Source organism: Littorina saxatilis, linkage group LG7, assembly GCF_037325665.1.
Source record: "Littorina saxatilis isolate snail1 linkage group LG7, US_GU_Lsax_2.0, whole genome shotgun sequence".
In the NCBI taxonomy this organism is placed as follows: Eukaryota; Metazoa; Mollusca; class Gastropoda; order Littorinimorpha; family Littorinidae; genus Littorina; species Littorina saxatilis.
Window position 1 is genome coordinate 32,931,091 of NC_090251.1, and position 24,004 is coordinate 32,955,094.

General features: G+C 43.3%; 1 protein-coding gene across 2 annotated transcripts in view; it reads right to left on the minus strand.

Moving 5' to 3' along the window:
• Nucleotides 1-24,004, minus strand: part of LOC138971217 (low-density lipoprotein receptor-related protein 4-like) — a 111,038-nt gene that overhangs the window by 11,917 nt on the left and 75,117 nt on the right. For both annotated transcript variants that reach the window (XM_070343894.1, XM_070343893.1), the window contains 26 exons: nt 23,481-23,612; nt 22,129-22,254; nt 21,271-21,501; nt 20,779-20,935; nt 20,226-20,443; nt 19,095-19,271; nt 18,537-18,656; nt 18,079-18,287; nt 16,581-16,768; nt 14,819-15,020; nt 13,758-13,947; nt 13,081-13,212; nt 12,290-12,427; nt 11,841-12,099; nt 11,215-11,377; nt 10,491-10,604; nt 9,814-10,054; nt 9,371-9,548; nt 6,794-6,909; nt 6,465-6,570; nt 5,914-6,008; nt 5,069-5,217; nt 4,543-4,687; nt 4,105-4,218; nt 3,579-3,648; nt 2,869-2,933 (listed from right to left, as the gene is read on the minus strand). In XM_070343894.1, coding sequence (XP_070199995.1) covers nt 2,869-2,933; nt 3,579-3,648; nt 4,105-4,218; nt 4,543-4,687; nt 5,069-5,217; nt 5,914-6,008; nt 6,465-6,570; nt 6,794-6,909; nt 9,371-9,548; nt 9,814-10,054; nt 10,491-10,604; nt 11,215-11,377; nt 11,841-12,099; nt 12,290-12,427; nt 13,081-13,212; nt 13,758-13,947; nt 14,819-15,020; nt 16,581-16,768; nt 18,079-18,287; nt 18,537-18,656; nt 19,095-19,271; nt 20,226-20,443; nt 20,779-20,935; nt 21,271-21,501; nt 22,129-22,254; nt 23,481-23,612 — 4,035 coding nt within the window. The remainder of the gene's footprint in view (nt 1-2,868; nt 2,934-3,578; nt 3,649-4,104; nt 4,219-4,542; nt 4,688-5,068; nt 5,218-5,913; nt 6,009-6,464; nt 6,571-6,793; nt 6,910-9,370; nt 9,549-9,813; nt 10,055-10,490; nt 10,605-11,214; nt 11,378-11,840; nt 12,100-12,289; nt 12,428-13,080; nt 13,213-13,757; nt 13,948-14,818; nt 15,021-16,580; nt 16,769-18,078; nt 18,288-18,536; nt 18,657-19,094; nt 19,272-20,225; nt 20,444-20,778; nt 20,936-21,270; nt 21,502-22,128; nt 22,255-23,480; nt 23,613-24,004) is intronic.

The following is a 24,004-nucleotide window of genomic DNA, read 5'->3' on the forward strand; positions in this document are numbered from 1 at the left end:
GTGGAATCCAGAGACAACACGAGCGCCAGTAGACTGGGCCGACGCTCCGGAAACGCAAGTGAGCGACAAGGACCCGGGTAAAAACGTCCGGAATCCGAAGCTGCCGTCGTCACCCTCGAAGCCACCAAGCAAGGGACGCCCGCCCCCAGAAGTACGGATCTCTGTAAGCAAAGAAGCAATAAGACTAGCCACCAGAGCGCTAGGCTCTGGTGTCAACAAAGGGGGAGAAACGGCCGCACAAGCGGCCGAAACTGACGTCTGAGAGACAGACGGAGTCTCTTCCGGCGCCGAAAAAGGCACAGAAAAGACCGAATTAGTCTTAGGATCAGAAACATGTACCATGGGGCTATTGGCATAAGACGAGGAAGCCCCCCCCACCCCCCCGTCTTTTCTCACTAAACGCCCAGCCGGCGACGTGAGAAAGTAATCTACTGAAAAGTAACAAGTCTCGAGGACGTAAGCTTCAGCAGAACCGGAACTAGCACTAGCAAACAAGCCACAAAAGTAGCTACAAAAACATGCTACTGGCAAAATGTTCAAAGTCCGAGCACGGACCCAAACAGGCATACCAGTCTAACCGGAAGTGCAGCTGCCGAAAACGTAAGCTGACAAGAGGTAAACAAAGACTACTGAAAATTTGACTAAGTCCGGAACGGACCTAAAAATCAGCAGAATAATCAACTAGCAAAATAACAGCCTACCAAGGTAGTTTACATTCCTAGAAAGGACGTAAACATCTCGATAGCACAACATGCTAGGATAAAGGACGACTACCAAAAGGCGGCCGCCGAATACAACTACTGTAGAATTCTAAGTCCGGAACGGATGAAGAATCCGAGTAGAAAATAAACTTAGCACTAGCGCAGTAGCCGCTAAAGCAGCTAAAACTAACAGCCTACCAAGATAGTAAAGCGACCGGGCACGGACGAAAAACTACTCGGTAGAAACACAGCGTGCTAGCGAAAAATGGCTCCAACTGGAGGCCAACAAAACAACTACTGTAAAATCGAAGTCCAGAGCGGACAAGAAATTCAGCAGAAAAATTATTTACTAGCAAGAAAAAGATACCTACAAGGCATCTAAAACTAACTTCCTACCGGGTAAGCTCACCGTCCGAGCACGGACGAAAACCAACTCAGTAGAAACACCACGTGCTTGCAAAAAATGGCCACCAAAATGGCGACCAACGCAACTAGAAACCGCTGAAGAAACTTCTGAGTCCAGAGGACGTAAGCAATTTCCAGCAGAATCAAATACAAAGTCAAAATAAAATAAGGAACAATCTCACCAACTGGAAACAGCTAGGAGAAGACGGGAGGCCGAGGCCGGTGGGTGTCAGGCTGACAAAACGAAACGGCCTCGGAGCATAGCGCAAAAAACGACCTTATCTCTCTGGCTGAAAGGAGTCGAATGAGGGTGTCTCGTACCGGGCACGAGATCTGTGGCGTGATACGCTACGGGAGGCAACCCAGGGTAGCAAGCTTGCTACTTTTTTAGCTTGGGTTGCTTCCCTTAGTCTATAGGCGGGATAACGTTTCAGACACCTTAGCTATCGACTGCGTCAATGCTAAATATGTGACTCGGAGTAAGAATATGTAATTTAATATACTGTGTCAGTGAAACTTTGTGTGATCGACAAGAAGAAACAAGTCACGTAAGGCAAAATTACTACATTTAGTCAAGCTGTGGAACTCACAGAATGAAACTGAACGCACTGCATTTTTTCACAATGACCGTAGTCCGCCGCTCGTACAAAAGGCAGTGAAACTGACGAGCCTGTTTAGCGCGGTAGCGGTTGCGGTGTGCTGCGTAGCACGCTTTTCTGTACCTCTCTTCGCTTTAACTTTCTGAGCGTGTTTTTAATCCAAACATATCATATCAATATGTTTTTGGAATCAGGAACCGACAAGGAATAAGATGAAATTGTTTTTAAATCGATTTCGGAAATTTAATTTTAATCATCATTTTTATATTTTTAATTTTCAGAGCTTGTTTTTAATCCGAATATAACATATCTATATGTTTTTGGAATCAGAAAATAATGAAGCATAAGATGAACGTAATTTTGGATCGTTTTATAAAAAAAACATATTAATTACAATTTTCGGATTTTTAATGACTAAAGTCATTAATTAATTTTTAAGCCTCCAAGCTGAAATGCAATACCAAAGTCCGGCCTTCGTCGAAGATTGTTTGGCCAAAATTTCAATCAATTTGATTGAAAAATGAGGGTGTGACAATGCCGCCCCAACTTTTACAAAAAGCCGGATATGACGTCATCAAAGACGTTTATCGAAAAAACGAAAAAAACGTCTGGGTATATCATACCCAGGAACTTTCATGTAAAATTTCATAAAGATCGGTCCAGTAGTTTGGTCTGAATCGCTCTACACACACACATGCACAGACAGACAGACAGAGAGAGACACACACAGACACACACACACACACACCACGACCCTCGTCTCGATTCTATGTTAAAATATTTAGTAAAAACTTGACTAAATGTAAAAAAGCGAAAGTTTCTATAAACGAGTTCATCTGATTTAATGTGTGTGATTTTGTTTGGAATATTAACTCTTTAAAACCCTGTACATCTGTTACGTGGTATGCTTCTTCTTTTGTGATTTTCAACCAATCTGATACACTAAATATAAACATACCTTAAAACTTAATTCAGCTCTAACACATTTAAAACAAATTCACAGTCCTCTGTCATACAATTCGTGACATATTGCATTTGTAAACAGTCTTCGATAGTTTTCTGAAGCAACTTTTTTTATGCACACAACAGAGGGCCATCAAGCGCGAAAAATGTACATGGTCCACAGTTTAAAAAACAACAACAAATTCTTTGCGTTTGCTTACCGACAACACTTGAATCATCTGCTGCCAGTTCACAGCGACCCTGCTCTGCATCGTTCTCAGAACACCTAATGCACAAAAACATGCAAGAGTTATTAGCCATCTTTCCACATACAAACAGTACAAACACGGTACAGTCTCAATCTCTCATGCGCATTCCATTGCAGTAGCTATCACTAAAACCATCTCCTTCCAGTTATTAAAAAGTATTGATTAATAAACATTGAAACCGGTAATTCCCTTTTATTTTACCAGTTTCTATGCAAAAATTCTGGAAAGAAATCGTTAATCGATCATTCCTACTGATTTTGATGGCATTAGGCAGTTACCCATACCTTGTAATTTGTCATTGCAACTTAGCCTGACTGCTTGCCTTCACGAAGTGACCTGATTTTGTGTGGTAGAAAATACCATAGTAGAGATCATTTATCATGATCACTGCATAAGACTGAACAACTTCCAACCTGGTACTATACAGTCAACTCCTCACCATGTTCACTATCAGACGTTTACAATACATACTGTCATTCACAAGCACTAAGAAAACTCCAAAGCCTAATATAGCAGCCACCTGTTCATGTTTGTTTGTTTGTATGTTTGTCTGTCTGTTTGTTTGTTTGTTTGTTTGTTCAAACCATCTGGTAGATTGCCGTGTACCAGTCACACAGGACAGTCATTCTAAAAGAGAGTGCAGGAAAAAATGAACAGCTTACTCGACAGATGATCCAGAGCCAATGTCTATGTTGGCAACATCTTTGTCAGAATAGCCTCCACTGATAGGAACTGAAATCAATCAATCAAGAATTCAGTCAATCAATCAATCAAGAAATCAATCATCAATCAATCAAACAATCAATCAAAACTATCAATCAATCAACATCATCTATGGGCCATGGACATTAAAAAAAAGTAAACTTATTTTACAAAGGGGTACACAAGGGGTGTGTGTGTGCATGTGTGTGTGCATGTGTGTGTGCATGTGTGTGTGCGTGTGTGTGCATGTGTGTGTGTGTGTGTGTGTGTGTGTGTGTGTGCATGCACGGTGGTATGTGTTCTATTGTTTTGTGTGAGTTTTATTTTGTATAAGTCCATGGAATCAGCTGCACTAACAAAAGCCTCCACTCCTGCTGAACAAAATCCCAAAAATGTCCCCGGGGCACTAATAAAATACACCTCAAGAATGTACAGACATATAAGCAATAATGCTAGACAATAGAGATCAGCCAATGGAAAGGTTACCTGTAATGCAAGGTCTGTCATCAGGTGTGTTGGGACAGGCACACACATGACCGCCAGGCCGAGCCAGACACAGGTGTGTGCAACCACCGTTCTTCTTGCCGCATTCGTTGCTTCCTGTACAACATTTAGTCCATCTTTGATTTAACAAGCACAAATCCATGGAAAAAAGACAATAATGCAGGGGGGGGGGGGGGGGGGGGAAGGGAGATTGCAATCAAACAGTAGAGAGTTCAACAAATTTGTGTCAACGGAAGAGACATTAAACCAGTGCATTTAAAAAAACACGTGCAAATGCCCCCGCACGCACAAATATCCCTCTCCCTCCCTCACACACAAACACACCAATCCCAAAGCAGCAACTATTTACGCTTTGTCCACTCAGCAATGCTAACAAAGCTACCAGTCTACACAAAGAGGTGAGAAAGATTGTGTGCCGACCTGTCTGGCGTCGGGGAGACACAAGATGGATGTCCATCAGTCCCTCCAGACGACTCTGGATCAGAGTACGTGCAGCCCCATCGTACTTGCTGGCTCGCTCGATTTTCTCCGTCTGCCAGTCTGTCCAGTACATGAGGTCCCCAAACTGTTCCAGAGAAAAACACACAAACTTTCAGTTAAAAAAAAAACTTCCACAAAAAGTGAATAAAATAAAACTTTTAAAAAACACACTAAAAAAAAACCTTTTAGTTTGAATGTGTGTGTTTTCTTTTTACTTATCAATTTATTTTTATTGTATGTAGGTGTTTTTTACAATGAAAATCCAACAAAAAACACCGTGAACAGTGCCGCAAAAGGACAGGTTTTCAGACAGTGTGAGCTCCTCCAAAAGCAACGTATGGCTGCCTGAATGGCGGGATCAAAACGGTCATACACGTCAAATCCCACTCGTGCAAAAACACGAAGGAACGAGGGAGTTTCAGCCCATGAACAAAGAAGCAGAAGACATTGTGAGCCAGAAACTGACCACGGTGAGGCCAAAGGGGTGGGGGGCCTGCTGCAGCAATGTCTGCCGGTGTTCCCCATCCAGGTCTGACGTTTCAATCTTGTCCAGTTTAGCGTCAACCCAGTACAGCCGCTCAGCCTCGTAGTCGATGGACAGTGCGTTCGGAAAACCTGGACAGTTATTTGTGGTGTCAGGCAAAGTCATGTGAATATGGGGGAAGGCCGGGAAAGGGATTCACATATCAGGTCAAAGAAACTTTCACATCTGAAGTCCACAACACACACAGCACTAATACATTATTAGCCTTTCAATACAAACATTTGAAAGACTTATTGAATACAAATCTCAGATACAAACACTCTTGCTGTTAAAATGAAAGTTACCCATTCACTAAAAAAGGTACATTGAATTCCTCTTAAAATTTAAAACTACACCAAGAAAACTTGAAGAAAAAAAGGAGCCACCGCACTTACGTAAACAAAACTTAAACCACACTTACATAAACAAAACTTAAACCGCACTTACATAAACAAAACTTAAAATGTGCTTACGATATGCCAGTGAATCCATCAAACTAAGACAGAATATTGGAATTCCTCTGAAAAAGGTTTGGAATCATCATTTCTATGTCATTCACCCACACAGGGATGGCCTTTCATGTCGGCAAAATGCCGAAACATCTTTTGAAATTGCTGAAAATGTTGACATCATTTCCACCAAACAAGTTGTGTGTTTTTTACAGTGGGGGAAAGGTGATGCCAAAGAATGCATTAAACTTTGTAAAATTGCTGAAAGCTTTTTGACCATTTTGGAAAACTTGCTGATAAAACCAAATGGTAAAAGACTGTTGGCACACTGTCACTCACCAAGGTGTGTGTTGACCAGAACCTTGCGATGAGTCCCATCCAGAAACGCTCTTTCAATTTTAGCAATGGTGCCCCAGTCCGTCCAGAACATCAGGCTGAAATCATGAAGAGTAGAATAAGATCAAGTCACAAACAGCAGCAAAACACTAAGAGGTTATCAAGATAGGAACAAAAGACGGCAGGTGAGAAGAACAAGAACAAAATAACAATGAAAATGTACTCACCAGTACGAGACACACGAACAATTAATTGAACCGGTTTCGACGATTGTCTTGGTCAGCAAATACAATACTAATACAAGAAGAAACAACAGAAAGAAAAAGAAGAAATCAGCAAAGAAGAGGACAGACAGCAAATTATCAAGAGTAAACAATATGGCAAGGGCACTCACAAAATGTTTCATCTTTTCTTTTTTTGTCATTAACAATTCAAAAGTTTTGTTAGCTTTTACTTTACACCATAATGGTTACATGGAGGCAAGTCGAAGTTTAAACCAGTTCTACTTTGTAACTTGAGTAACTTAATGAAAAAATCTTCCATGTGTGACTTACCCTTTCTGAGGAAAGAGAGCAACAGCCCGCGGCTCATCAAGATCTTCATCGATGATGGTTTTACGACTGCTGCCGTCTAGTCTCGCCACCTCTATCACATCACGACCTGAATACAGTTAAAATTGTCAGCAACAAAATATTGAAAATCTGCCCTACACACACACACCCACAAACACACACATTCACACAAACTACCACCCTTGTCTCGATTCCTGGTCTATCTGAAAACATGTAGCCAAAACTTGACTAAATCGAAACACACACACACACACACCCAACCTTCTACCACAGCTCAAAAAAAAGTACAACTCAGCCAGATGACAACTGACCAGAGTCCATCCAGTAGAGGTTACGTGCAATCCAGTCCACAGCCAATCCATCGGTGGTTGCCAGGTGTTTACTGACCACCGTCTCCATCCACCCACTGCCGTTCAGTGTCGCTCGTCTGCACAAAAAGAAAATAGCAAGTATTAATTTGCATTTCATTTTCATTGTCTCATCACAGGGAAATTCGGGTCGGTACTTCCCAGTGGAAAGCTAGCAGCAACAGAGTGGCGCTACCCAGGTGTGTGCATTACCCGGGTGTAATCAGCCGCCTGCTCTTCCGGTAGAATGACCGAGGTGTTTTACGTGACACCACAAGGATACCATCTCAGAGTGTGCACATAAAGGTGGCCCGTGTCTGTCCCAGCCCCGATTACAACCCATGACCCTCGGATCACAAGTCCAGTGCTCTACCTTCTTTCTTCTTCTTCTGCGTTCGTGGGCTGAAACTCCCACGTACACTCGTGTTTTTTGCACGAGTGGAATTTTACGTGTATGACCGTTTTTTACCCCGCCATTTAGGCAGCCATATGCCGTTTTCGGAGGAAGCATGCTGGGTATTTTCGTGTTTCTATAACCCACCGAACTCTGACATGGATTACAGGATCTTTTTCGTGCGCACTTGGTCTTGTGCTTGCGTATACACACGGGGGTGTTCGGACACCGAGGAGAGTCTGCACACAAAGTTGACTCTGAGAAATAAATCTCTCGCCGAACGTGGGGACGAACTCACGCTGACAGCGGCCAACTGGATACAAATCCAGCGCGCTACCGACTGAGCTACATCATATGATCTCCAAACTGAACTAGGGTCCCCACCGCCCGCAGCGGGCTGACTGACAGGTTGTTTACGCTCGCTGTCATCACTAGCCGCTTGCTCATGAAAACACCCCAGCGTTTTGCTTTGCTGGATCGTTTGTACAAACTATTTTTAAGTCGGGAAGGGCCAGGATAGCTGCAGTTTGAACTTTTTCCTCCGTTTTCTACGCGACTTCGCATCTCGATGTCGAAACGGGACGCCGCCATTTTGCGTTTCCCCTAGCAACTTAAATCTCGAAGGGGTGTGAGCTTTTAAAGTTTTATTTAGAGCAGTAATTAATACTTTTGAATAACATTGTTTGTTTTTTCTTGCACTTTTTTTACTCTCTAGTACATCGAATTGAAAAATTTAAGGAAGAAAACTGTTTAGCTGGAAAATGAAAGCGAAACTAGGACTGACGTGTGCTGGATACCGCTTTTTCTCTTTTCAGTCACTTTAATACTGTTTTAATTTATTGAACTACGATCAAAATATTGCCGGTCGGAAAAGACTTTTCTAACCTTTTTGGACGACAAGTATTCAGTGAGAAAAGGCATTAAAAAGGTGTACAACTGAACTATGATGAAAAGCTTATGATACTGATACTGATCAGCGCCTGGCTTTATTTATCTTCTATTTCATTCTCACAAGGAGGCGGATAGCGGAGTGGGGGGGGGGGGGGGGGGAGGAGGGGGTGATTGTGGTGGGCATTACTCTGGCAGATATGTTGAATGCTACAAAAATAACAGCTCAGCTCGGCGGCTGTGTCGGCGTGTTGTTGGTGGGACTTTCGGTTCAGCCAGAAGACAGTGAATCACTGACTGAGTCAACTGAGCTAGTTGCGTATACATAACTGATTTGCCTTGCGAGTAACCAAATACTGCAGCAGTTTGTCTAGCAGGTTTAAAAAAAAAACAGGAATCTGCATATGTTTATTTTGCTTTAAATACGTGTGATTGTTGAACAGAATACGCAACCGGTGCTTACAACTAAATATAAGCTCTGCAAATGGGTTCTTGTCAGTGTCCACTGATACAAACTGGCGCTAAATATAAAAACACAAACTCAAAATCTTTAAGTTTCGGGTCCTGGAGTTTTATTGTTCTGCAAACCATACAGTCTCAACAGTTGGTTGTCAGTTTTGGTTTGGTTGGCCAGATAATGCGCAAAAGACTGATTTGCAGACTACTAAGTAGGTTAAAACTGTACATATGTAGGTCACCCGTACATCGGCTAAGTTGCAACGTTTTGCGATCGCTCCCTTCTTTCCCTTAGTAACGCTGCCGGGACAACCAGTCGCTCTGCGCTATATAAACAATACGGCTTGCAGCCTCCCTTTCTGCTGTCGTTGCTCGTCACATTTGACAGGTTCGGCCACAACAATAATAATACGAGGGAAAACTCTAGTGGTACCTCTTATAGCAGCAGAGGTTCATATGTCCCCGCCCCAGTGCTCTACCAACTGAGCTACCCGGCCCCCACTTCCATAACTTCACTATAATCTGATATTTCAACATAACATGGTACAGTAATCTACATTATTTTACAAGCCAGCGTCATAAACGTTTTGTTACAATTTCACTTAAAGCTGAAAATGCACTGAGAAGTTTGCAACATACGTTATCTCTGAGAACAAAAAAATTGTACACAGAAAGAGAACCTGCCTGCTGAAAACGGCATAAGAATTGTTCACAAACTATCCGAATCTGCCTCTTTTGTATCACTCAAGGTTCTGTATAATTTCCATTCTATATTGATTTCTGGTCTTCAAACAAGTCCATACCTGATGACGTCCAAGTAAACATCAGTGTAGTACACCATGCCATCCCGGTAATCAAAATCCACCGCGATGACGTTGTGCAACTCAGGTATGGGCAGGTAGACGTCCGTGTGGTCAGCTGTGTCAAGGGAAATGCGACGAATGCTGCCACGCCCAGCAAACAGCAGGTACTCTTGTGGCACTGTAGGTACAAGCATTCCATTTAGCCTGGATGAATCAGTTTCCTCCATAGTGAATTTTATTAGGCATGAGATCTATGAAATTGTAAAATACCTTGAAAGTAGCCCACCCCACACCTCCTCCCTTAAAATTCCCCTGGAAATTTTGAAAAAACCCATCTTTACAACTTAGATTAACTACAACTTGCTCATTTCAGCATGCCATTCACATATTCATAACTCACATATTCATTCACGCTCATTAGTTTCACCCAAACAGGGCCTCACCTGTGTCGCAAGTTTTGCCGTCCCTCTGCAGCAGCAGACCCGTGGGACAAGCACAAGAGGCCCCGCCAGGGTTGGCCAAACACAGATGACTGCAGCCACCATTGTTCCTGCCGCAGCGGTTGATGTAGGTCTGCACGTGGTTGATCTGCACAGCGTGAATATCCATGACGCCTGGCAGTTTGTCCAGGATGGTCGTCACATTGGCCCCGTTGCTCTTTTCTGCCCGCTGAACAGCGCTCGACTGCAACATGCATGCAATTTGCTGTTGGTGACTTCTATCTTGAGAATCACAATAGATACTCTGCTACAACAATAGACACACAATACACAGGCCCAAATGGACATGTGATCTTTTTTCACACTTTTGACAGCATCAGTTTCTATGAACACTTTTTAGGTTGTTGCCATGGCATTCTAACACTTTTTAAGCTGTTTCAATGGCATTATTTTGATGCTGTTATGGGCTGTTTCCATTCCAAATGGAAACAACATGTCAAAGGATTCTCTCGTCCAAATCAAAAGAAGTCTGGACAGGTCTGTGGTGCTTTACAGGCGAGGAAGGTATCTTTACAAATTCCAGATTAAAATTAAATTAAAAAAAAAAACCTGCCTTCCTGCCTCCCCGTTTCCCACAGCACAACGCACACATTCAAACCAAACCAAGACCTGGTGCGTACCTGCCACTCAGTCCAGTAGATGTAGTTTCCAGCCACGGTGAGGCCGTAAGGGTGCGCCACTCTCTCCACCAGTTTCTTCCGGAATTGTCCATTTAGATCCGTGCTCTCAATGGTCTGTGGAAAAAAAACATCCAGATGATTGAACTTTCATTGTGAAAACAACACCCAGATGATTGTACTTTCATAGTGAAAACAATACCCAGATGATTGTACTTTCATTGAAGAAAAGAAGTGCAACCCTCCCCAACCATACATACATGTGGGAGATGTACACACATAGACACAGATAATTATCACCTTCCACTCAATAACTAGAAATCCTACAACGCTCCATCCTGACAAACAGACAGATACTGTGGACACCCCTCCCCCCCTTTTAAGACACCTAATTTAAGACTTCTCCCTTTTTAAGACCTGGATTTTTCAGATCTTCTGTTTATTACGTCAGTACATGTACCCCTTGGACTTGGAGGCAGAGGTGAAACACATCGGCTACACCTGGAGACAACTGGAGAGATTGGCCCAGGATCGGAGTGCCTGGCGAGCTCTTGTTGGCGGCCTATGCCCCGGACGGGGTCAAAGGCATAAGAAGAAGAAGAAAGAAAAACATGTACCCCTATTTTAGGACTCCCTCGTTTTTAAATGTAAGACCTCATTTTCTCCAATCATTGGAGGTCTTAAAAGGGGCGGTTCCACTGTCAACTAAAGAAAAGAGCGAGCGTACCTCCATCTGTGCATCGGCCCAGATAATGCGATTGGTGGGTCTGTCGATGGTCAGCCCGTTAGGCCACCTCAGGTTCTTCCTGACGATGATTCGACGGTTCTTGCCGTCCATGTCCGCGCTCTCAATCAGCGACTCCTGGCCCCAGTCCGTCCAGAACATACGTCTGCAACAACAATATTCAAAGTCATTACTACAAGAGACAACTTTTTCATACCGCTTTCCACTGAAAAAGCAACAACAATAACATCAAAACCTAAACTCAAGCCCCAACTCAAAACGTAAAAATTCACCCTTCTCTTCTAAATAAGTAACCATTTATCATAACTTTTAACTAAAAAAAAAAACTACTGCTCAGACGACACATCTTCAAACGCAATGTTCACTAATTTCCCCAAAACAAACAAACCCAACATTTCTTTTCCTTTTCTTTTTTTCATTCAGTCAATATTTGACTGAAAAATGTGTATAGGACTGAGGGATATCGACAGTATGTTTAATCCCACTTTCAACCACTTGTTTTAATTTGTTCTGCTCTTCTTTTTTTTCTGTTTTTTTTCTTCTAATAAACAGATAATTCTTTTGGCGTGAGCACTAGTCTTTGCACTACAGAAGCACCGCCTCCTCACCCCTCATCATAGTGCAGAGCAATGGCTCTTGGCTTGTCCAGGTTTTTCCAGATCAGGACACAGCGCATGGAGCCGTCAAGGTTAGAGACCTCGATGCGATTATGACCATCGTCCGTCCAGTAGATCTTGCGTCCGACGGAGTCGATGGCTAGACCATCAGGGGTGTGGAGGCCGTCAGAGACAACAGCTTCCAGCTCAGAGCCGTCTAGGTTTGCCCGCGTGATTTTATCCATTACTGTGTCTGTCCAGTACACCTTGCCTGAAACACAAATGTGGTTTTAGAGAGAGAATTTGTCGAATATGACTGAAACGTTTGCCTGTACACAAACAGAAATCAGAACCAAACACACTGCCAATGTTTCCAAATCAAGAATCAAATAACAAGAAGGTTAGTTCAGTTTATGGAATGTAGAGAGTTCAACCGATGATGCAGGCGAGTCATGACTTACCATCAACAATATCAACATCGATGGCGATGGCATTTTTCAGAGGGCCTGTGGGGATGACAACATCAGCGTAATACTCCATTTCCAGGGAAATGTGACGTATGTCCTGCCGTCGAGTGAAGATCAGAAAATTGCTCATCTCTGCAAGACAACAACAAACAAATAGCTTTCAGCATGATTCAGGCATGAGATCAGAAAATTGTAACAGCATGTATGACCCATTGCCGATTCGATTTGATATGTAGGATTTTGAGAATATTCCAGGTAAAACACAGTGGTACCTGTGATGAAAGGACGCCCTTGGGACCTGCCAAAAGTGTCCCTACTTTGCAGGTGTCCTGTCATGACAAGGAAATGTTGGTAAAGTAAATAGATGAAAGGACAACAGCAGGTTGGAGGTGTTCTCTCGTTGGAAGGGCCTCACATGGCAGCTACCACTGTACCGGAGATGTGCAGTGAAAGCGATGGATGTGACAAAAGCTCCATGCTCATGGGGAGAAATTTAAGTTTTACGCCCTCATGACAAAGTCATTAGGGGCATGTTCCCGGGTGTTACCGACTTTAGATGAGATACCCAGTTGTATGCGTGTTTAGGTGGTATCAGCCACTTGCCCTTACGGCAAAATGACCGAGGTCGTTTTTGTGCCACTGTGGTGACACGGGGATGGGACATGGATACTGTCACATAAAGTTGACCTGTGTCCCCCCCCGGCCTGGGTTCCAACCCGTGACTCCAGGATCACTAGTCCAGTGCTCTACCACCTGAACTACCCGGGCCCCCTCTCCATGCTCACCTCTTTCGCAGTTGATGCCGTCATCGGACATGAGCACCCCAGTGGGGCAGGCACAGGTGTGTCCTCGGGGTAGAGGCGCCACCAGACACAGGTGACTGCAGCCTCCGTTGTTGGTTCCGCACACTGTGGGCACTGGAACACACAGGGATACAGGGATAAAAAACACTGCTATTATATCAATGGGTTCAACACTGCGGCTCAATGGCATAGTGGATACTTGTAAAAAAAAAAGCAAAAAAGCAAAAGGCAAGTAAGAAACATGAATACAATTACAACAAAATAAGTAGAATGTGTCAGATGATTTTCGTGCCAATTCTGTTGTTTGTTTGTTTTGATTTCCATTGTCTTGCTTCCAACCACTCAACATCTTGAACGAGGACAAAACGATATTTTCAGGTTTAGTATTCAAGTCTGGTTTCATATGTGTGTGCCATATGGCCTCTCTCTTTATTTCACATCACACAAATGGCCTCTCTCAGATACTGAACTCCTGGACCAAATCCGCTCTTTTAAGTCCGGTTAAGTTAAGACTTCCTCTTTTTTTTAAGACCTTACTTTTTCAGATGCTCTGTTCATAACCTCTGTAAATTTACCTCCATTTTTCAAGACTCCAACTTTTTAAGACCTGATTTTTTCAGATTTTTGGGAGGTCTTAAAGGGGGGCAGTGCAAGCATACCATGTTCTCTGTTTCTGTGGAAAACTTTGAGGTCCATGGGGTGCGCGAGGTTTCGAAGGAAGACGCCCCTCTCCAGCCCAGTGTCCTTGTTGGCCACGTGAATGCTCTGCGTCTGCCAGTCTGACCAGTACATAGTGTCCTGGAAGATGGTCAGTCCGAACGGGTGCTGCAGGTCTTGTCTGATCACAGTCTGTTGAAACATAAGGCCGAATGAAGTCAGGGTCCGTGTTATTTGTAATACGGTAGTAATACTGATTTTCACTTACATGTATGTATTCCATTAAAAGCCAAAGCCAATGCTTCTTCTTCTTCTTCTTCTTCTTCTTCTGCGTTCCCGTTAACAAAGCCAATGCATTGAATTTGTTGTTGTTGCAAAGCCAATGCAAAAAAGGGCAAAAAGCAATAATTCTATTTTGTTCTTGGACTATTACAGTAATGTAAAATTAGCAACCTTTTAAGCCAGTTCAACACACCGAATTTTGCCGAATTTTGACACATTTCCAAAAAATATCATTAAATATCTGATGCACTTACATTAAATTGGTTTGCTTTTGTGAAATATTTGATTCTTAAATGTTTCTAATTAACATAACATGTACGAGGGTAAATTTAACACATAATCCAAATATTTTCAAAGAAATTGGTATATTATTGGATTTCGGAAAAAGTTTTGCTCTTTGAGACACCAACACACTTTTGGGTGGGGTTGGAAACACACTTCCAGGTAGAAAACGGTTCATGGGAAACAACTCATCCTTTCTGGCCTATTTAGCAAACTGGCAGTGGAAACGATTGCCTCCCTTTACGGTCTCTGGTGTCTGTGAATTTTTTTTAATACATTTTTCTTCCTACCGCCAGTATACTGGTGCTATGTCGAGTGCTGTACTTCTAATGGAAATCCTTCTTCCTCCTCACAGCATCATATTAAATCAAAGGAAATCCTGTATCAGCCCAACATGTTGTGTGTGAGAACGTGCTTGCATGCACATGTGCATGGGAGATTAGAGTCGAGAATGTGGTGTACTGACATGTATACACAGATACTCAAACACAAAACGTACCCTTCTCTCTCTGCCTTCAAAGTTGCTGGACTCAATGACTTTGTGCTTTGCGTCAATCCAGTAGAGACGACTTCGCTTGTAGTCGATGGCCAGCCCGTTGGGCCAGGTCAGGTTGCGAGAGATGAGAACAACACGATCCTTGCCGTCCATCCCCGCACGCTCGATCCTGGGAGCATTGCCCAGGACAGCCCAAAACATGTAGCTGTAAGAGAAAGCATTCTCAAATAACTCCTTGGAATTGAAGAGAACAGCACCGCAAATTACGATCTTGAGTTACTTACTTTCTGAGGCAATAAACATACCTTCCTTCCCATGTAAAGAATGATGCAAACCCCCACAGATTTGTCCTGCATTTGACATGGGGTGGGAGCATTCTTCCCCTTGGACACATACCTTCTTCTTCTTCTTCAGCGTTCCAGAATTTTTCTGGTTACATGTGAGCTCGTTTGCCCATTTGGGTTCCCCACACTAATACTCTGAGAGCATAGTCAGCTCACTCCGCTTTCGTTGGGTAGGCATGCTGGGTATTTTCGTGTTTCCATAACCCACCGAACTCCGACATGGATTACAGGATCTTTTCCGTGCGCACTTGGTCTTGTGCTTGCGTGTACACACGAAGGGGGTTAAGTCACTTGCAGGTCTGCACATAAGTTGACCTGGGAGATCAGAAAAATCTCCACTCTTAACCCACCAGGCGGCAGCTACCGGGATTCGAACTCACGACCTCCCGATTAGGAGGCCGACGCCTTACCAACACCCCACTGCGCCCGTCGGACACATACCAAAAACTCAGCCGCCTGATAAGAAAAGCCCGGGCAGATCTGTGGCTGTGCACATGATCGCTTACACGAGAGGGATGCTAATTTCAAATGTGAAAAGTAAATTAGTTTTGCTGTTTGTTTGTCGGGAAGTTGTGATTGGGGTGGAAGGAGTGAAGAGGTGTGGAGGTAGGAGCCCGGTGTTCGTGGTGGTGGTGAACTGAAATGTCTCCAGTTTAAATCCTTCTGAATGCTTTTACTGTAAACGCTTCCATATCAGTAAAGCCACAGGTGCTTAAGGCATTATATGAAAGCAGAGGCAAAGAGCAAGAGGTTTGCAGTAAACTAAGACTGAAACTCCCTGAATTTATACCATTCAGAAACATTCAATGCAACTTAAAATGCACGCAAGCACATCTGTACACAGTGAAACGTTCAGCAAAAGAAAAGCGGTAAAAGCAAGTTCAATCCAATATCTGGCACAATATGTGAACAGTGAAACCCCCCCACATCCCCCCCCCTCCCCCCTTTGAGACCTCCAAATATTTGAGAAAATCGGGTCTTCAAAGTGAGGGGGACAGTTAGTTACAGGTGTCATCAACAAACAATCTGAAGAAAAAAAACTAAGGTCTTGAAAGGGGAGGTTGTTGAAGCACTGATGGCCAAGCCACGCATCAAGGAAGCCTTACCCAGAGCCAGGGTCGACCACGATGTCCCGAGCCTTGTCCAGGTTACGCCAGATGAGTACTTACCCAGAGCGAGGGTCGACCACGATGTCGCAAGCCTTGTCCAGGTTACGCCAGATGAGTACTTACCCAGAGCCAGGGTCCACCACGATGTCCCGAGCCTTGTCCAGGTTACGCCAGATGAGTACTTACCCAGAGCGAGGGTCGACCACGATGTCCCGAGCCTTGTCCAGGTTACGCCAGATGAGTACTTACCCAGAGCGAGGGTCGACCACGATGTCCCGAGCCTTGTCCAGGTTACGCCAGATGAGTACTTACCCAGAGCGAGGGTCGACCACGATGTCCCGAGCCTTGTCCAGGTTACGCCAGATTAGTACGGTGCGCATACTGCCATCCAGTCGGCTGACCTCGATGCGGCCATTACCAGCGTCTGTCCAGTACAGGTTGCGACCCGCCCAGTCCACCGCTAGACCTGTGGGGCTTTCCAGGCTGCTGCCGATCAGTATCTGGTGAAAGACCAAGTGAGGAATAATAAAAATCAACACTTTATCGTCTATTAAATTTAATTGATTACAATGAAAACTTGTCTCCAACGCATCTAACCTGCCAGTAAATACAGGCAGGTAAAGGAGATGTGTCAGGTTGCGCCCTTAATTAATCACATATTTGTTCCCACTCAATTGAGCAAAGAGCATAATTGTAAAGTTATGATGTTGCGCTATATAAATGCTCATTTATTATTATTATTATTATAATTGTTTGTCTTCTTCTTGTCAATCACACGTCTATACTGTTAGACCAGACAAATGGCTCAGTTGTTTGTAAGACCTTGCCTTGCTCAAAACAAAGCTGGCGCTGTCTTACCAAAGTTGAAAGTTTCACTAACAAAACTTAAAGGCTGCCATATACGTAGCGTTCATTAATTAATTCATATTGTTTACATGTGCCAATAATGTTATAAAACTGTACCTAAGGGGATATAATAAGGATTGGCTGTAGCTTTCGAACACAGAAAAAATTATTTCAGTATTGCAAAGTGTCGAATGTAAACAGAACAGTCTCAAAGTGAAAGTGGATGTTTTCCGGAAATTGCGAAGTTAACAAGAATACAGAAAAGCGCGCTTTCCTGCTTAGCACAATACGATACCGCGCTAATCTGGCGTGTCAATATCACTACGTTTTGCACGTGGAAGGTGAGCGATTTCCTTCACGCGGGGATTGACGAAGCTGTACAGTCTGTGTTGACGGTCTAAAAATAGCCCAAGTCCTGGAGAACTGTTGCTAAACATAGCAATAAAGAATTAATTATTTCTCGTAATTGGTAAGGACTTCAAACCTAAAACTTTGCAGGAAGCTTAATTTATACATCCCCGCAATGATGGGAAAAGCCCTGGAAGTAATTAAACTAATTAAATAGGACTATATGTCAGCCTTGAACTTCACATACCCTTTCAGTAAAATGTAATCAATGACCCAGGTTTCAATGGATTTGTTGAATAGCATATGCTATTATGAGTTATAACTCTGCGTATTATTACTGTAATTTTAACCACTATTGTAAAGGGTTGTGGCCTCAGACAATGAAAGATTTGTTCTTGTTTTTGTTCAATCCCTGATAGGTTTCATACTCACAAAATAAAATAAAATTCACATTTGTGTCAAAATCAATTTCACCCGTCCGATCAGCAAAGACGCAACTGTAAAAGTTGCCTGCATCCAAAGGCACTATCACACCTCTGCAGCCGTAGAGCTTTCTACGCGGTGCATTATGTAAGTCAACTATTGATGATTTCACCAGCAGCCTAACCCCACTTACCTCTTCAGTGCTGCCGTTCCACGTGGCATGGCCGATGATGTCAGCATCCAGATCAGACCAATAGATGGAGTCTGTGTCGCTGTCGTATTCAACGCCAATGGCGCTGGACACATTGGAAAGGGAGATGACCACGTCCGCGAGCTCTGTGGAATCCAGGGACAGTCGGCGAACGTCTTTCTTGGTAGCGAACAGCAGGAAGGAGCTGATCTCTGTGAGGTTTAACAACAAAATGAGTATAATTCAGCTGTTTTCACTGTGCGCATGGCAGTAGAAGAGAGGCCTCAGAAAATTCAAAGATGAAATACCAGTCAAAAACATCGGTGGGTTTACTCATAAAATAATAATTTCAGTATTATGCATACACAGAACCCTCATTACAAGAATTCAACAGATGATATAAAAAGAAACTCCTTAGAATGCCAATTTCAAAGCCAAGAACTTGAGAAAGCCTAACTTACGCTGCGAACAGGTCTGTTTGTCTCTGAGCAACTGCAGCCCCGTAGGACAGGTACAGGTGAAGGTGTGCTCATTGGGTAGACACAGGTGACTGCAGTTGCTACCGGAACACAGGTCTGTGCCTGAAAACACAAAACAGTACTTTCTTGACGTGAATAACACATCTCCCATGTAGTACATTGTAGTCCAAAAAAGACGGTACTTTCTTGATGCGAATAACATACCATGCATGTAGCGCATTGTAGTCCAAAAATTGACAGTACTTTCTTGATGCGAATAACATACCTTGCATGTAGCGCATTGTAGTCCAAAATTTGACAGTACTTTCTTGATGCGAATAACATATCTTGCTTGTAGCGCCTTGTATCCGAAAATGACGGCACTTTCTTGATGTGAATAACATATCCCGTATGTAGCACCTTGCGTTCCAAAAATGACGACTTTCTTGATGCGAGTAACATATCTTACATGTAGCGCCTTGTATCTGAAAATGACGGCACTTTCTTGATACGAATAACATACCACACAATACACAAGAGAAACTGCAGCTAGAATCTTACCGGCAGGTTGTCGCTGCGGATGCCAGGTGTGTATGTCCATGGGGAAGTGGAGACGTGTGCGCACGGTCTCCAGGGGCTGACCGCTGAACTTGTTGGCCTTGTTGATGCTCTTGGTGTACCAGTCCGTCCAGTACAGCTCGTCCTCAAATAGCGTCAGGGCAAAGGGGTGGGGCAAACCTGAGATCAGATCAGCAACGTTAGGGATACTGTCTGATTGTTAAAGTGTTTCTTTTAGCCAAAACACCAGTATAATTTTTCCAAATGAGTTACATGATGTTCCTCTTGTTTTGCATTCAGGGGCTGAATGTCCCATATACACTTGTGTTTTTTGCACAAGTGGACCGTTTTTACCCTGCCATTGTGATGGATGCATGCTGGGTGTTTTTCATGTTTCTATAACCCACCGAACTCTGACATGGATTACAGGATCTTTACTGTGCGTACTTGGGTCTTGTGTCTCCTAGTACACATGAAGGGGGATAAGGCACTAGCAGGTGTGCACATAATTATGTTGACCTGGGAGATTGGAAGAATCTCCAACCTTCACCCACCAGGCGCAGCTGGGATTCGAACCCCAAACCTTTCTCTAGACCATTGCCTACGTCGAAAAATAACAGTACAATATTCTCGAATAAGTTAATTGATCATGCTGTAATGCCGGACATTTTTGATTTGAGGTGTTTGAATCATACACCTTTGTTTGTGTTTGGTGAGCGGGGCAAAGAGACTCGGCACTTTTAAAGTTCTGTACCAGAAAAGCGTTCGTTTTGAATGTTATTTCAATCAATCAATATGAGGCTTATATCGCGCGTATTCCGTGGATACAGTTCTAAGCGCAGGGATTTTCTTTTTTTCTTCTTTTTTTTCTGCTAGTTCAAAGCCCGTTTCCCAAACTCATCTTACCCAACTTCAAACCTGAGTATTTAAAAATACATGCAATAGTTTCCAAGTTGAAACTTCTTTCTGTTTGCCGTTAACACCTTGTTAAAGGATGAGGTTGACAACATGGCCTGGCCAGGACACTGCATTTCATTTTCAACCAGCCAAAGGGTAAATGAGCAAACCACAACTTCATACAATTCAAACCACAACTTCTTACAGTTCAAACCACTCACAAATCATCCAACACACCTTCATTGATGACAACTCTCCTGTGCTTGCCATCCAGTGCAGCACTCTCGATTACGTGATGCTTGGCGTCGGCCCAGTACAGGCGCTCTGTGGCGTAGTCTATGGTAAGCCCGTTGGGCCAGAAGAGAGAGGAATTGGCGATGACAGTGCGAAGACTGCCATCCATCCCTGCTCGTTCAATCTTGGGTGTTTTGCCCCAGTCTGTCCAGAACAGTGTACTGGAGAAAAGAGTGAAGACAAAATTCAGGAAATTATAGAAAAGGTGTACACATTTTGTTGTTGCTGTTGTTGTTGTTGTCTGTTTTTGAAACAGTAACAGATCATGACTCGAAGTGACTATCCTGCTTTTACCAGCACTTTAAATTTTTCACTCCTTTAGCTCATTAGAACAGGATGTTATGCAGAAAGGCTGAATAGTTTGTTAAACCATCAAATACACGGATATATCTTATTCTTATAGCTGTCAAGGTTTTCAATATTGATCAACAAAAAAACAACCCCAAAAACTCAAGTACTGATATCTGAAAGCACACATTTAAAAAAAAGCACCCACCCTTTAGCAGGGTAGGCCACGAGAGCTCTGGGCTTCTCCAGTCCTTCCCAGATGACGACTTTGCGATATGTGCCGTCCAAGTTAGCCACCTCAATCCTCCTGGTCCCCGCGTCAGTCCAGAACAGCTTGTCATGGATCCAGTCCACAGCCAGACCCCCTGGAAACAAGGGAAAACTCTTACTGCTGTCTTCAAGAAGCAGGAACGGACACTTCATTTTCATGCCAAGAATACAGAGTGAGGACAGTAATGAATGCTGTCAGTGACAGTTTCTGTAGTACCGATTCAACCACAGTTTCTGTAGTACCGATTCAGCGACAGTTTCTGTAGTACAGATTCAACAACAATTTCTGAACTGACTTCAGGCATTCAAGGAACTCCCTCTCCCAATGACAATGAAACACAAGATGGTAAACTGCCTCATTCAACAACAACTTCAAAACCAGATTTTGTTTCGTGACTAGATTATTTCCATTTTGTTTATCCAAACATACCTGGACTCTCCAATCCTTCAGTGATAATCTCCCTGATGTCTGAGCCGTTCATGTGCGCTCGCTTGATCTTGTCCAGCGTGACGTCGGACCAGAAGATGAGTCGATGCTGGTGGTGAAAGTCCACTGCGATGGCGTTGTGAAGGCCACGCAGAATGGACGTGTACTCCATCTTGTCTGTGGTCACTCGCCGGATGTCCACACGATTGGCAAAGATCAGGTAAGCCTCTCCTCCTAGAAAATCAGATAATAATGTGTCAGTATTTGTTCACTACTTCTTTTAGAGTTTTATTCTGAAAGTCAGAGGAGGTAAGAAAGGAAGAAAATGAAAGGATGAGAAAAAGAGAGAGATATAGACAAAGAGAGACAGAGATAAAGAGAAAGAGTAAACCAACAGAGATAAACCGATATAGAGCGAGATAAATAAATATAAAAACATGTTTGTCTGTCCGTCTAACTGTTGTTTATCCGTAAGTTTGTGTGTTGAGACAATAAACGTGCAGTGAACAAGGAGTGTGTGTGTGTGTGAGTGTGTATGTGTGTGTGTGTGTGTGTGTGTGTGTGTATGTGTATGTGTGTGTGTGTATGTGTGTGTATGTGTGTGTGTGTGTGTGGGTGTGTGTGTGTGTGTGTGTGTGTGTGTGTGTGTGTGTGTGTGTGTGTGTGTGTGTGGATGCATGTGTACATGCATGCGTGCGCGCAAGCATGCGTGTGTCTGTGCAGCAAGTGGTGCCTTTTCTGTCTGAATCAGAAAAGTATATTGCAAGCAGCACAAAGACGAACAGGAGCAATCACAACATTTGCATTGGTCCAGACTACATTCAAACGAAGTGGATAACAGGGACATCACAGATAACTTACCCAATGCTTTGCATCCCCTGCCATCAGGTTTGAGCCTGTACCCATCGATACAGTCACAGTGAAACGATCCCAAGGTGTTACGACAGATCTGGCTGCACGTTCCCTCCAAACGACATTCGTCCAAATCTGCACAATAAGTTGAACAAGAGTTTATCCCTCTTCAGAGCTGTGACATTCTATCCTACCTAAGTTAACAAGAGTTCATCCCTTTTCAGAGCGGTGACATTCTATCCTACCTAAGTTAACAAGAGTTCATCCCTTTTCAGAGCGGTGACATTCTATCCTACAATGCTCCATGGGCGCATTTATAGCCATCAAAGTATCTGAGAAAAGCAAACAGTGAATGATATGAAAGAAACAAACAAGTGAACTAACTTGATAAAGTACAATCTGAGTTTTCAATGCTGCCTGTAGATCTTTCAATGGGCATGCATGACTGAATGCAAAGACAGGTAAGGACAAAAGTAGGTTGCATGCTATTATTAACTGACAAAATAGCGTCCATCAAGCATTTGCATTTACACAATCATTTTATTTTACCATGCAATAATAGCCCACATAATAAGAATAAATTGTCATCTGCTTCCAACTGTACACACTGTTACTATTACAGTGGCAACCACTTTTAAGACAAACACAAATTTGAGAAAAAGAGGTCTCAAAAGGAAGTCTTAACAAACAAAATGGAGACATTTATTGCGTTCAGGAGCACTTTCTTTATTTGGTGTTTACATCGTTTTCAACCACGAAGGTTATATCGCGACGGGGAAAGGGGGGAGAGGGGATAGAGCCACTTGTCAATTGTTTCTTGTTCACAAAAGCACTAATCAAAAATTTGCTCCAGGGGCTTGCAACGTAGTACAATATATGACCTTACTGGGAGAATGTAAGTTTCCAGTACAAAGGACTTAACATTTCTTACATACTGCTTGACTAAACTCTTTACAAACATTGACTATATTCTATACAAGAAACACTTAACAAGGGTAAAAGGAGAAACAGAATCCGTTAGTCGCCTCTTACGACATGCTGGTCCTCCGAAAACGGCGTATGGCTGCCTAAATGGCGGGGTAAAAAACGGTCATACACATAAAATTCCACTCGTGCAAAAAAACACGAGTGTACGTGGGAGTTTCAGCCCACGAACGCAGAAGAAGAAGAAGAAGACGACATGCTGGGGAGCATCGGGTAAATTCTTCCCCCTAACCCGCGGGGGTGTTCAGGAGCACAATATTCGAGAAAGAAGGGTCTACTGTACCCTCAAACCCTCCCTCCCTCCCTCCCTCTACCTTCTCTCTCTGCCTGTCTTTCTCTCCTCCCAAGAAAATCAGCTTATTGCAAGCACAGCTTACCACCACAGCTAGTCTTGTCGGGCCGCAGCTTAAATCCGTCATGACAGGTACAGCGACTGCCACCAGGGGTCGTCACACACTCTTGCTCACACCCCCCGTTGTTCTCACTGCAACTGTCTCCTTGGATGACGTCTGAGGAAACAAGCACGGTGTTAGCAAATCTAAACGTCATTTTAAAAACCGCTGTCCGGGCTGACAATATAGACGTGTGATCAACAAGAAGACGAAGAAAGGGTCAAACGACTGGAAGATGAGAATGCTGTCTGAGAATAGAGAAAAGGACATAATGTTAGCAAATCTAAATTTTCATCTTAAAGGGTCTAAACATATGAACTGGAGCTTCAGCTTAGAATCAGATGAATTTGCAAAAGTGTTCAGATGCAATAAACTGTACAAAACACATGGCAAAGACATCCGAGAAATTTCTTGACCCTGAAGTTTGTGACTGGAACATTACGTACTCAAATGCTTGATTAAAATACCTTACAAATGTAAAATACCAGAAAAAGTATGACCAGACATTT